We start from the raw sequence: 13,889 nt of genomic DNA on the forward strand, positions 1-13,889 counted from the left end.
GCCATTAGAAGAAAAGAAAAGAGAAATGAGAGTACGATGAAGAGAAAGAGAGAGAAAGATAACAATGGAGAAGATCGCACCTAGTGCTCTGATACCATGAAAGCTTGGTTAATCTCCTTGAGGAGAGTGGTTCTATTCACACGGCATAAATAGCCAAGGTTGTTACATGAGTATCGTAACTACAAGATTTCACAAAGATTGTATCTTATCTACTAAGAGAATATTCTATATTCTAACATTGTCTCCTTTCGTTGATGAGTATGTGGTAGTGACTCCTTCTCTGAAGTATTTCAAAGTTGAGGAATATATGTTGAACTACTCTTATTTGGTTAGACATATGCCTGAGGTTGAAGAGGCAGACATCAATGTCCAGTATTATTTGTTTAATATCTTCGATTCCTTCACATCTGTCAAACGCCTCTCCTTGTGCGTATCATTCAACATCATTTCAGATGAGGTAACAAAAAATATGTTTTCATAGTTTTATTACATCACTTAGAAACACTAATAAGATTGAATGTGTGTTGTTTGCATTTGCAGTATATGTATCATGATGGTATATTCTTCAATCGGCTTGAACATCTGAAGCTATGTATACGCTTTGATTATTGGTCCAAGTTGCTTTTCCGTCTGCTCCATGATTCTCCTAATCTGCGAGTTCTTAATCTCTGTGTCTCTGTAAGTTGACAATTTTTCAATCTAAAAGCTATCTATGGTGTAAGTCTTATTAACTCTCTCTCTTTTGTTTTTTTTTCAGAAATATATACGTTTCAAGAAGTATGAACCAATTAACTGGAACAGCAGCGAGATCTCTGTGCCTAGCTGTTTGTTGGAGAGCCTTGAAACGTTCGAGTTTGCAGAGTACAGGGGAAGTCGAGAAGAGAGAGACTTCGTGAGTTTTATCATCAGACACGCTTGTCACTTGAAGTCCTCGACGATTACGCCTCTGATTTCGTTTCAGAAAGTTCTGATGAGTGCTAAGGAGGAGTCTCATATTCGATTCTGGATTTTTTAGGTTCTTGTTTTGTTTTTAATGTCTAAGAAACAGTTTGGTGTTTAAATGATTCTCGAACTTTGGTACCTTTAACTTCTTTGTCATGTGTTGATGTCTGGGTACCATCTAATTATTTGGTGATATCTTATTATTCAAACCACATTTGAGAACAGAGTTTATGTATCTTATTTTTCCATGGTGATTGGAGTTTCGGTATTTGTGTTTTACTCTTATTGTGGACATTACTTAGATGATGCAAGAAAAATGTAGCACCACTTTTGTATCTGTTGCTTCTAGACTTTAGCTTTCTGTACCAATTTTGAAATTCAGTATAACCTTTTTATTAAGAGTCATTAATTTTGAAGTGTTTCGGTGCATTCCTGTTGTTAAAGTCTGATTATTTTCTGCTTCATTTTCTGTGTTTCCAGTCACTTTTTACAGAACTTGAGGAATATGATCTAGCGAAACTTGTAGAAGATCTCTTCGATTCTGAGTTGCTCATATTTGTTTAACTCTCAGTATCTTTGGTGTTTTGGCCTGACAGGTGAAACTTGTAGATCATTAACTTATTCTGTTATAGACTTATTATTCCTTTTGTATGACTCTCGGGTCCCAACTCCTAAGCTCTACTTTCTCTTCATACAATATTTGGGAACATTTAGGCTAGCTTTGTGATATTTTTATTATGTTGCTATTCTTAGAAAGTTATTTTGTTCTACCAAAGCAAACACTTCACCATCGAACAAACACATTCCATTAATGAACTTTCAAAAATACACTTTTAAACTATCTCTAGCTCGTGGCAGTGGAAGGATACAAGGCAACTAAAGCCTATAAACACTGTCACTGTATCAATTCCTTCCATTAAAACTTTTGTAATCTATTTATCATTAAAAAAATAGAACAACTTCAAAATATAACTAAGTTTTACTCTAATCTTGCTACTCTACTTTTTATTTTAAAATAGAGAAATGAATACAAAACGTAGAAAACAGAGTATGGCTTGGATATGTTCTTAAGTCATGTTAATATTTTTTGTTATTTTTAATACTTTCTGGTTTTTCTAACTACAAAATTTTACATTTTCTTGATAGTTATAAATTTTCTTTTTTTAACTGTGTTTTAGTATATTAATTAACTAAATGACTTATTTTGGTTTAAACAAGAATTTTAGTTATTATTTTGCTTTATAATTTATTTTCTTGATAACTACCAAATTTTCATATTTTTATAATTTAATCAATTTAACTATTGGAAAAACTATTTCTTCATAATATTGTTTAGTAGAGTTTTGTTTTAAACCAATATTATAAAACAGCCTTTTTAATCATAAGTTGCTTAAATTATAAGAAAAATATAAACAGGTTGGAGATCTCAATCTTCAAAACAGAAATATATGAACAATGTACATACGAAATGCCAACTTGGTTTGACTTTAAAATATTAGCTCGAGTGGAGTGCTGAGTACAATGGAATCTCTGCTACTTTTTATTCGTCATCATCACTTTGTTTGGGACAATAATTTACTCTCTTTTTCTGTATTCTCTGCTTTCTAGATATTTTCATAATTCGTTGTAGGCTTATTAGGCACTCAGATGGTTACTGGTAGGAACTAATCGAGATCAGGTGAATTAGTAAAGATTTGAATCTATTGAGTTCCGCAAGTGTTTCAGTTTGGTTTCGGTTTTGAAAACTGTTTTTTTTTTCAATCTTGTCATTGTTTTAATTTCCCCACAGGATTAGAAATATTAATATAATTTTCTTTTTTTTAAACATAAAACTAATTGTTTCCGTCTAATTTTTAATGATTGATTATTTTAATCCTAATTTTGTGCAGCAAATGTTTGTTAGAGGATAAATATATGCATACAATATTTGAATACTGAATATGCCAATTGCAAATACTTGAGAAATAACAAACTAATTTTCTTGTTATGATTTTTAATGTAAAAATTCATGTCATTGATTAAACTGAATTTACATAATCATAATACAAAGGATAAGTTATGTACTTATGTTCAACTTGAGAAGTTTTCTTCCTTAACTAGGATTTTTAGGGAATATATTAGTGTTCTTGAATTCAAAACTTATATGGATAATAATGACAAAAAAATTTTGTTATTCCTGAAGTATTTATAATCTTTATATTTAATATTCAAATATTGTATACGCATATTTATTTCTCAATTAACCGTTGACCGCACAAAATAAATAGTCAACTGCTACAAAAAATAGACAGAAACTGTTAGTTTTCTTTTTTATTTTTTTTTTTGCTAACCGAGTATCCTGGCCCCACCGAGATGGTCCAGACTAGAGACCGAAGTGAGCAAGGACGCTGCCAGGACGTCACCATGTGGCTCACCGTGTAACGGTCTTCGGTCTCGGATGCTGCAGCCCATATGTAAATTCTGCAGTGGCCAAGACTCGAATCCAGGGGCGGGCACTCCATCTGGAGCTCCTATACCACTAGACCAAAGCAATTTGGTTAGTTTTCTTTTTTATTCATTGACGTTTTGACTATTTCGTTCATAATCTTATATAGTCAACAATTAATTAAAGAATAAATCTGCACAAACAATTCGTAGATATAAAGATACTGATTGCCAATAGTGTTTAGAAATTAAAGATGGTGATTGCACTAGTTGATGAATCAAAAGCTCATCGTCCTGCTCTCTGCGGCTTGTGTCTTCGTAGACTAGTGATGTTATGTCATACAGTTACTTTTAGAGACTCGTGAATTTCGGTCATCTTTATATAAACTTGCAAGACAAAAAAGAAACAACTAAAAAAAAGTAAAAAAATTATTTATGAATTCGTTCTTATTATTTATTGGGAGTCCTAAATTGCTATAAGGAGTGGAAAGTAAAAACAAAAAAAAAAAGATAGTTTACAGTTTCATTACAAAGAAAATATGAGAAAGAAAGAGACAAAAGCAAATCACAAACGATGGTTCTGAGTTGTCTAAATGTTCTCTCTCATAGTCATATGCATGTTCTAAGTGAGCTAAAGCCTCCATATCCCAAATCACCTTCCGACAAGTCTCCTTGGCTCTGTTCCTAGTCACATTCACATTAAATGCAAACATGTCAGAGATCATTCTAATCTTTTATATCAGATGCTGAATCATCTCACACCTGTTTCATAGTGGAGTTGACTATATCATCTAAAGAACCAGCTTCTCCTCCCATGAATCCACTCTGTAACTTCTGCTGCCCCACGGTGAACCCTTCCTTGGGGTTATTACTACTCAGCATAGCATCCGTGGTTGGACCGTAGTTGCCTGATTTTCTCATCTGCAATGAATCATAATAGACTCCAGGCTGCACATTTGCACTTGAATCCATGTCCGTGGCTCTGTAGAAAGCTCGGGGATTTGTATGATCCAACGCTGGATTCAATGGAATTGTAGAGTCACAGAATGGGATGGAATAGCTTGATGAGGAGGCATCGAACTGATGACTGATGAGGCTATTACTGTTCTGACCAGGAGGAGGAAGAGTGGACGATGATGATGATACAGCGTTTGACCAATGTTCCAAACGTTTATTGATCTGGTGACCAGGGAAGGCTGAAGGAGGTGCTTGTGGGTGACCTTCTAGAACCAAGTGATTGTTGTTATTAGGAAGGGAGCTTTGTTGTTGTGTAGGGAAGATAGGAAAAGCCATTGAGTTCCCGGCGATGATGCTCTTGTTGTTGTTTGTCTGAAGCTGGTCGAACTCTAAAGGCATTGGTAACCCTTGAAGTATGTTTCCTCCATCAATGTGGTTAAGAGGAAGTGATGAGACATGGTGAAACTTTCCAAGATCGGTCGGGTTTTGCAAGAACATTCCTGAAGAAGGAGAAGAAGAAAGGTTACGGACACCACTCATTCCAGAAGGAGTGTTGAGTCGGCCAAGAATCCCATTTGGAGGGAAGGGTCTCATCCCCGCAGCGGCGGCTCCACCATGGAACTGACCGGTTCCAACGGGAATTGGTCGGTGGTGAAAACCGTCAAGTCCATTGCTCATTTGCAAGAAATGTAAGTCAGAGTTGGCCATAATAGCTTGTTGATTCCCACTGATCCTCTTCAAGTACAGGCGAAACTTCTGCAGCCACAAAGAAAAAAATAAAAATCTTAAAAGATGTATAAAAAAAAAAAAAGCTTCATTTGTGTAACAGAAAACATGAAAAATTGTTTAAAACCTGAAGATGACTAGCCACATTCTCTCTAGTCAGCTTCTCAACATTCATCAGATCAAGAATCTTTTTAGGCATTGCCTCTGCAATCAGAAACAAACAAAATTAAAATTAAATCCCTCTGAATCCCAAAACAACATTATGTAATATTAGTTTCGTCCCAGCAGGCTCATTCGATCTAGCCTGCTGACCACTAGACTTTATCGTAGCTACTTTTCAAGTTGAGCTAACAACAATTCATGTAACATTTAAACAAAACTTACTCTCAAACCCCAATTGGTTAACAGCTGCTACAAATTTCTTGTGAAGCTCAACCGTCCAAACAACACGAGGCTTCTTTTGAGATGACGGATCATCGTTATCATCTCTTTCCTCGTCTTCATCTTCATTGTACTGATCTTTACGTTTTCTATTTGCTCTCCCGTTGTTCTGATCGGAGTTTGCAACACCTTCATTACCCGATCCATCTTTCTTGTCACCGTTATTACTCCCACGGTTCTTTCTCACCACATGTTGCCATATGTTTTTCAGCTCCTCGATACGAACCGGTTTCAGTAGATAGTCACAAGCCCCATGAGTAACTCCTTTCATCACATACTTTGGATCGCTATGCGCGGACAACACTGCAGAGTTTAGTTAAAAAAAAACAAGAAAACCATCATAAAACTAAACCAAGAATCAAGAAAAATATGAAACATTATTTGATTAAAAATAATGGAAAAAAATTAGTTGACTTACTAATGACAGGTAGGTCCATTTCAAGACCAACAAGCTCAAGCAGTTTGAAACCATCCATGTCAGGCATGTCAACATCGCTAATAACCAGATCAAACTTGTTCTTGTTCTCTCTCAATAACTCTAGAGCCTTTTGGGCCTGGTTCGTCGTTGTAACTGCAGCCATATAAAGTTTATGTTTTTATTAATTTAAATTGAATTCAACAATAAGCTCTTGTGACACATGTAATCATTACAGTTGTGTGGATCCAAAGCAAATAAAATGTGATTTTTTTATGGTATATGAAAAAATTGTCAATCTTCAAAATCGATCTATGATGTTGGAAAGATCCAATCAGAAACTAGGATTTCTACATGAAGTTAGGTAGGTAGGTATTTGAATCCTTTTGTCTTAAAAGTTTCCATTAGTGATTAAAAAAAACTCTCAGATCAAGAAAATAAATAGAACTAAATCTAAAAGCCCATTTGGAGAAACTCATCAACAGATCCAAAAACACGAAATGGTCGATGCAAGAAAGGAGAGAAGAGATAGAGAAAGGAACCATGATATTGGCAACGATGAAGCAAGGATTCGAGGATACGAAGACAAGTCTGGTCATCGTCAACAGCAAGAACTCTCATTCCGACAGGAAACTGGTCCAAGGCTACACAATCTTGTTGTTCAACAGTCATCTTCTTGGATAGACCAAGAAATCAAAAGTTGAGATTTCTTTTTTTCTTCTTTTGCTTGTTCTTGCAAGTGTCTCGAAAAAAAGCTAAGAGAGAGAAAGTGTGCAGGGAACGTCGACAGAAAATGAGATTTATTGGATTAAATATGAATGGGTTTAGAGAGAGAGTGATTTAGAGAGTATATAATATTAAGATTTAGAGAGAGATAAAAGATTGCAGAGTTAAAACAAAAGTTTCTTCTCTGGCGAGGGAAAAAGGAATCTTAGTTATCTATCTATATATGGATACTCTAAGCTGTGATGTAATGATCGTCAAGACTCGCAATCTACTTTATTCTGCAAATTTTTAATTTAATTTTTTTACTATTTTAGGTTTTTACTTTCATTTTTTTAATCTTTAAGTTTTTCTTATTGTTTTTGCGTTGATTTTATTTTTATATAATCGTCAAAATTGAACTTTTAAATTCGTAATTAATCTTTAAAAATAAAAATAATAATAATATTTCAATATCAATTGAGATTTGAACCGGAACAAAAACTTAATAAAATTTAACATTCATACAAAATTTAACCATAGCTGTTATTTGAAATTAGCAAATTGCTGTTAAAAACATGGTTAAAATAGCTATTTAAAAAAAAAACATGCCAAAACAGCTGTTATTTGAAAGAATCAATTAAATTATAAATCTCTAGAGATGGGAAAGTCTTTTAAGTAGAAGATTTGGTTTACTATATAATGTTTATCTCATCATTATATTTGAAGATACATTTTGATTCTGGTTCAAGCTAGGATTGTCTAACTGTTACATTTGACAAACAAACTTTAATTGTTTCCATAACTTCAATCATTATTATAGACTTTTAGCATTTTGTTTTGAATGTAAATAAAATGTACTAAAACGTGTCGTATGTCGTCTAGAGTAGAACTACCTCCCATACTTTTCACTTACAAACAAAGTCATTTCGGGTTTGTAGATAGTTTTTTCCAGTACTGTCTTCTTCTCTTGATCTTCTCTCTCTTTCTCTCGGCTCACATCTCTTCTTGTCGCTACACTTTCTTGTGTCGAACATCTCTTTCTTCTTCTTCTTCTTTTCTTTTCTTGATAAAAGTTTTTCTATTGAAAAACAAAATTTACAGAACATATTATAAATACTGCTAAATCGTTTCTTCCTTATTTAAGCCAATGAACATGTTTCTTAATTTCCTTCTTCTATAATCACTTCACCTTTATTGGCTTGTCGTTATTGTTGCTGTATTTTCTTTTTCCTTATAAACCCCCAGAAAAGAAACCAATATAACATCAAATGTGAATGGGGGCAGCATACATAACTCAAAACCTTACCGGCTATAATGCTAAGTTTTGGAAGTTTTTTTTTTAACTTAAGATTTGGAAGTTAATTTGACATATATTATGTATTATCATTAAATAAATTTATTATGTTTAAATTAGATGATATTCTAAATAGATTAACTTCAAGTATTATTTACATATATATTTCAAAAGAACATATTGTGAATTGTTTTGGATAAGTTGACCAAAAAAAGTTTTGGTTAAAAATGGCAGGCTTTAGAGAGGGCATGCTCGACTTTGGGAAGTGCGTTACAACTTACAAGTGTGAGCGTGCATCAAAAACTCTCTTTCGTGCAGTTTTAGCCTGAAATATATATGTCTAGTTTAAGAAAAGGATCTGAAAAGCAAGGTAACTTTATTTTATTTTAGTTTTTCCCTTGTCTTGTTTTTTTTTTACCGAATTACCTTCAAAATTTGAAATTTCCAGGTTTCCTCGCTTTTAGGAGAGTACAATTTTATATTGCCTAAAGAAACATACTAAAAACATCGTCGTTAATAATATCTCACATAAAATTTTAATATTAAAAACGATAAAATAAATAACTAAAAAGAATCGTCTTCAAAAACAAAATTCCACAAATTCAATTTTTTTTTTTTTAAAATACTTGTCTTTTTAGGTTATGTCTTGTTTGTAAATAATTAAATTACTTGAATATTAATATTTGCTTATGAAAAAATTCAGTCTATAATAGTTCTCTAAACATCTAACTCCAGTTCAACTTTTGAACTATTTAATATTTATAAAACTGTTGACAGAAAAAATTTTGATTAAAAAATTGTGCATATACAGATTGAAAGGAAATTTTCAAAAATGACATATAACTTACATCAATTTTCCACATCATATTTTGTCATTTCCCCATAAAATGATCTACGATTTCAATTATTTATGAAAATGACATTTTCAGTAATTAAGAAAATATCACAAACATCTTTACCACCTTCATTTATTTACGAAAATACCAACATCATCAATTTCATAAACCACCATAAACAATCAAAACCAAAGTTCTAAATACTTAAATAGCATTTCCATCTATTCTTCCTTCATTCTTTCCATATAAAACTTTGTTATTTTTTATTTCCTTTTCACTCCATCCAACAAACTAACAAATTTTTGCTATCTTAATCAAAAATTCATTGATTTTCAAGTTTTGGTCTTTCTTAACCAATGCATAGTCTCTATAACATTGCTGAAATCCAAAGGTCTCGGCTGTGGACAAACGAGACTAAAACGAGATTTCAGCGGATTTAGATAATTATTCACTTGATTTTTCCTTTTTCAAATTTTGTTGCGACAACATGATGAAATCTATTCCACCAGGTAGACTTAAAATGAACTTCATAAACCACCATAAACAATCAAAACCAAAGTTCTAAATACTTAAAAAACATTTCCATCTCTTCTTCCTTCATTCTTTCCATACAAAACTTTGTTATTTTTTATTTCCCCTTCACTCCATCCAACAAACTAACAAATTTTTGCTATCTTAATCAAAAATTCATTGATTTTCAAGTTTTGGTCTTTCTTAACCAATGCAGAGTCTCTATAACATTGCTGAAATCCAAAGGTCTCGGCTGTGGACAAACGAGACTAAAACGAGATTTCAGCGGATTTAGATAATTATTCACTTGATTTTTCCTTTTTCAAATTTTGTTGCGACAACATGATGAAATCTATTCCACCAGGTAGACTTAAAATGAACTTCTAATCAACACATATATTAGTTTGGAAATTGACCAACTTGTTAGTTTTAATGATTTCGAATAAAACAGTTCATTATCCTTTAAGATCGGTAGATTTCAATCGAAGTATATGTAAAAAAGATCAGTATTACATTTGACGAGAAATTTGACTAGAACCTTGAATTTTGATAGAAGACTTTAAGTTTGGCTTTTAGAAAAATGCTTCATGTAAAATATACGAGCATCATTAGAATTAATGTCAATTTTGAAGTAACCAAAACTTAGGCTTTTTGAGTAGATTTTCTACTTGCAAAATATAACTTAGTTTTGTTCAATGCTCTAAGCATCTGTCCGGGCGGCGCCTAGGTGGACCCTTAGACGGTAAATCGGTTATAACCAAAATGATTTTTAAAAATTTGATTAAAGTTGCTTACATCGGTTTAAATCCGTTTAAAACATTTCAAATCGTTCTACATCGATCTAAATATGTTAAAACAAAAGTAGACTAGAGTGGAGTAGGACTTTTCCTGATACTACAGAAGTAGATTATTAAACCAGAAGAATAGTTCAAATATAGTGTTTTAGTGATCAATATAGTAGGTGTACAATGAATTGGTTCGTAAACCCTAGTTCTAGCTGCATGTTTTTATAGTTGAACGTGAATAGTCAATCTCTATCTTCTAGGTTTTAAGAGTTTTCAACTTTTCTTTATAGATCGTTGTCGTCAAAATATATGTTAAGATCTTCTTATATTCTAAAGTTTGGAAAGATATTTTTATACTAGAAATTTTCTATTTTATGTAGAGCCAGAAGAGAGGTTCAAAAAAAAATCTAGACTCAGAAGAAAAATGACCTAGAGGCCATAAGACATTTAAAATTTTGAATATTTACATTAAAATACTAACATGTTACAGAAAATAAACACACTTTTCACAATAATCAAGAGCATGACTGGTTCAAACGCATCAGTTGCGGTTGCGGGAGTTTGCGGATGCAGGTGGTTACGGTTTCTAGCGGTTTTAAGAGATTCGTTCGACTGGCTCTGCGGTTAGAATTTTGTGCGTTTGCGGGATACTTATGACTGGTTAACTACCAAATGCAGCAACGATTAAATAATAAATTAATAATATTTATATTTTATATAATTATAAAAATATCAAAAATATAATATTATAATAAATATAAAAAATATATTTAGAAAGTTATAGTTTTAAATTTTTAAAAAGTATAGAAAATATTTTTATTTGAAAATTTTATAATATTAATTAAAATACAATAAATATATTTTAATATTTTTATAATTCCAATTTAAATTTTTTATTGAATATTTTTATTTTTGTATTTATATTGTTTTAAAAAAAAGAAAAAAATAATTATTCTCGCAACCGCAAACGCTTGTTGGAACCAGCTTTTGAATTTATGAGGTTTAGAGCGGTTTGAAACGGTTTGAGCGGTTTGAGCGATTTGAAACGGTTTTGAACGGTTTGAGCGATTGTTGCAAAACACCAACAACCGCAAAAGCTGCGTTTGCGGATGGTAGCGGAGAAACCAGTCATACCTAAGTGATAATAGTAAAACTGTCAACAATGTCTTAAAAATAAATAAAAATTTGCAGATGGTAGCGGAGAAACCAGTCATACCTAAGTGATAATAGTAAAACTGTCAACAATGTCTTAAAATAAATAAAAATTGTCAATGATGTATTTTAGCAAACAATTTTTAGTAAATTTTCTATAAAAGCATACACAATCTTTGGTAATTTTAGATTTATTACCCGAAAATAAATGCAAATGGTCACAGAACATAAATAAATAAATAATATCTTACCGTATATAAAACCAATTAACAGAAACGGATGGGGTAAAGTAAGTAAAGAGTCGAAGAACATCTATCCGTCGACACAAGACAAGGGAAGCGCAATAGAGACAGAACATAACACGCTTTTGCTTTCGCAATAGAAACACCCACTTTCCTCGAAACTTCAGAAACAGTTCAGAATATGAAACGACGAAGCGCCCTTTAAAAAGTTCCCATCTTTGAATCCCGGATCTACCCTTCTCTGGTTCTCACTTCGTTTACCCTCTCCTCCGAAAATCTCTGGTCCCCCCCCCCCGATCGGTGATGTATTGAAAAGCGGGAGAGAGATGTTGTGCTGGAAGGGCTCTTCGGTTAGGAGGAAGGAGAAAACCGGTTTGCTTCCGGTTTACCTGAATGTCTACGATCTAACTCCTATGAATGCTTATGGTTACTGGCTCGGACTCGGTGTTTTTCATTCCGGTGTTGAAGGTCAGTTTCTCTTTATTTGAATCTAGTTGTAGTGATGGTGACCGATGATAAAGTTTGGTCCTTTGAAACTAGATTTGCTGAGGTTTTAAAAAGAAATTGACTTGAATTGACCAGAGTGATTTGGTGTATTGGTTCAATTGAGAGAAACTAGTTAGTATAAATGTTTTTTTTTTGTAGTTCATGGAGTTGAATATGCATTTGGAGCACATGAGGCTCCAAGCACAGGCATCTTTGAAGTGGAGCCAAAGAAGTGTCCTGGTTTCACGTTTAGGAAATCGATTCTTGTTGGTAAAACAGACATGGCTGCGAAAGAGGTCCGAGTCTTTATGGAGAAGCTAGCTGAAGAGTATCGAGGGAACAAGTACAATCTCATCTCAAGGAACTGCAACCATTTTTGTAATGAAGTTTGTGTTAAACTTACTCAGAAACCAATCCCTAGATGGGTTAACCGACTCGCTCGCTTAGGTAAACCAAAACCAAGTTTTTGATTATTTGGTTGTGAGAAAGATCATAATGTATTAAAGATTGTTTGAATTGTGTAGGGGTTCTTTGTAACTGTGTGTTACCACCGCGCTTCAACGAGACAAAAGTGAGGCGGGTAGTTAAAGGAGAGCTTTCAGAAGAAGAGAGGAAGAAAAGGAGAAACCGATCTCGATCAGGTCCTTTACTCTCTACTTCTTCATCTTCTTCGACACCTGATAGTCATGGTTCGCATATTCGAGCAAAATCAACTGGTAATAATCCTACTTCTTCAACTTCTTCGTCCACTTCGGGTTCTAAGAAAAGTAAAAAACAATGTGCGCCACCTACTGCACCTAGAGCTCCAGACCAGAAGTCGCCGAGCGTGAGCGTCAAGACTTGATTCTTAGCATCATTATTTCAACATTTAATTATTGTCTATGAAAAAAGGACAAAAGAACAGAGGAAAATGCCAAGCAAAGTATCAATCATACATGGGCATGCTTCGTGCTTTGTTCTCGATTACTTATAGAGGAGAGAGATGTTATGAGAATGTACAAAAAGAAAATGAATTATGTATTTGTATTTTTTTTATCTCATTTTCAATACTAAAGTTCCTAAGCACATTGTCTTTTGTGTAATGTTTTTGTATCCCAGTGGATGAATGAAATGATAATGAAATGTTTAAGGTAATGTATCTTCTGCTACGAGGGATCTAGGCATCTAGCCATAGCTTGTTTTGCCTCTAATGCAAATTATACTATGGTTATGGAAAATTAGGAACATGTTTCACTGGCCTATCTCTCATATTTGAATGGATTGAGAGAAGACATACTCCAAATCTTTTCTAGTCAACTTTGGAACCACAAAAACTTCACAGAGTCTCACTTTGAAAAATTAGGATTCGTTGATTTAGGTTTTCACTTTGGAGTTTGGAGACTAGAATTTGAGGATTTTATCGTTTTAATTTTTTTAAATACGGTGTTTTAGTTTTACGGTAGCTGTCCACATTCACTACACAATGGATGGAAAATAGTTTACATTAAAAAAGAATTAAAATGAAGAAATATATGTTGAAGACACACTTGATAAGCTTTTTATGGTTCATCTTATTAGAATCAAAGAAACTGAGGTTGAGGCCAAAGAAGAAGAAAATTTTGTTACATTTTTGTTTATCTCATTTTAACCAACGTAATTAACATTTGGGAACTATAGACAGTAACTGCCTATCCGTTTATAATACATAACCGGTATCCCTCGATATCATGTGATTTGAGGCTTGCTGCTTGTACTAAGGGCCTGACTGGTTTCCCCGATACCATACGCAAACGCAGCTTTTACGGTTGGTAGCGATTGACAGCGTTTCGAAACAATCATACAAACCGTTACAAATCGTTTCAAACCGCTCTGATGAATCTCTTAAAATTAAAAGCTGGTTCCAGCTAGCATTTGCGGTTGCGGACAGTTGCGAGAGGATAATTTTTTTTTATTCTTTTTCAAAAACCATATAAATACAAAAATAAAAATATTCAA

At 33.2% G+C, this 13,889-nt stretch overlaps 3 protein-coding genes across 5 annotated transcripts; 2 read left to right on the forward strand and 1 right to left on the reverse strand.

The window, feature by feature from the left end:
• LOC103864611 (putative FBD-associated F-box protein At5g56700) lies at window positions 1-3,899 on the forward strand. Of its 2 annotated transcripts, none has more exons than XM_033290136.1 (3): window positions 1-457; window positions 541-678; window positions 1,423-3,899. In XM_033290136.1, the coding sequence occupies exons 1-3, from the start codon at window positions 167-169 to the stop codon at window positions 1,504-1,506; spliced, it is 513 nt and encodes a 170-aa protein (XP_033146027.1). In that variant the 5' UTR covers window positions 1-166; the 3' UTR covers window positions 1,507-3,899. The 2 variants fall into 2 exon arrangements, with proteins under 2 accessions (XP_033146027.1, XP_009140623.1); XM_009142375.3 differs by lacking the exon at window positions 1,423-3,899 and adding an exon at window positions 758-1,290.
• On the reverse strand, window positions 3,778-9,133 carry LOC103864613 (two-component response regulator ARR12). 2 transcript variants are annotated; one of them, XM_009142380.3, is made up of 6 exons: window positions 6,448-9,133; window positions 5,909-6,061; window positions 5,434-5,793; window positions 5,177-5,253; window positions 4,129-5,079; window positions 3,778-4,044 (listed from the first exon to the last, which is right to left on the reverse strand). In XM_009142380.3, exons 1-6 carry the CDS (start codon window positions 6,575-6,577, stop codon window positions 3,976-3,978), a joined length of 1,740 nt encoding a protein of 579 aa, XP_009140628.1. In that variant the 5' UTR covers window positions 6,578-9,133; the 3' UTR covers window positions 3,778-3,975. The 2 variants fall into 2 exon arrangements, with proteins under 2 accessions (XP_009140628.1, XP_009140627.1); XM_009142379.3 differs by having other exon boundaries at window positions 3,778-4,050; window positions 6,448-9,101.
• A 2,340-nt stretch (window positions 9,134-11,473) lies between these two features.
• Window positions 11,474-13,049, forward strand: LOC103864614 (deSI-like protein At4g17486). Its single transcript, XM_009142381.2, has 3 exons — window positions 11,474-11,897; window positions 12,075-12,362; window positions 12,440-13,049. The coding sequence occupies exons 1-3, from the start codon at window positions 11,756-11,758 to the stop codon at window positions 12,757-12,759; spliced, it is 750 nt and encodes a 249-aa protein (XP_009140629.1). The 5' UTR covers window positions 11,474-11,755; the 3' UTR covers window positions 12,760-13,049.
• Window positions 13,050-13,889: the final 840 nt, after the last annotated feature.

Source organism: Brassica rapa, chromosome A04, assembly GCF_000309985.2.
Source record: "Brassica rapa cultivar Chiifu-401-42 chromosome A04, CAAS_Brap_v3.01, whole genome shotgun sequence".
NCBI lineage: Eukaryota > Viridiplantae > Streptophyta > Magnoliopsida > Brassicales > Brassicaceae > Brassica > Brassica rapa.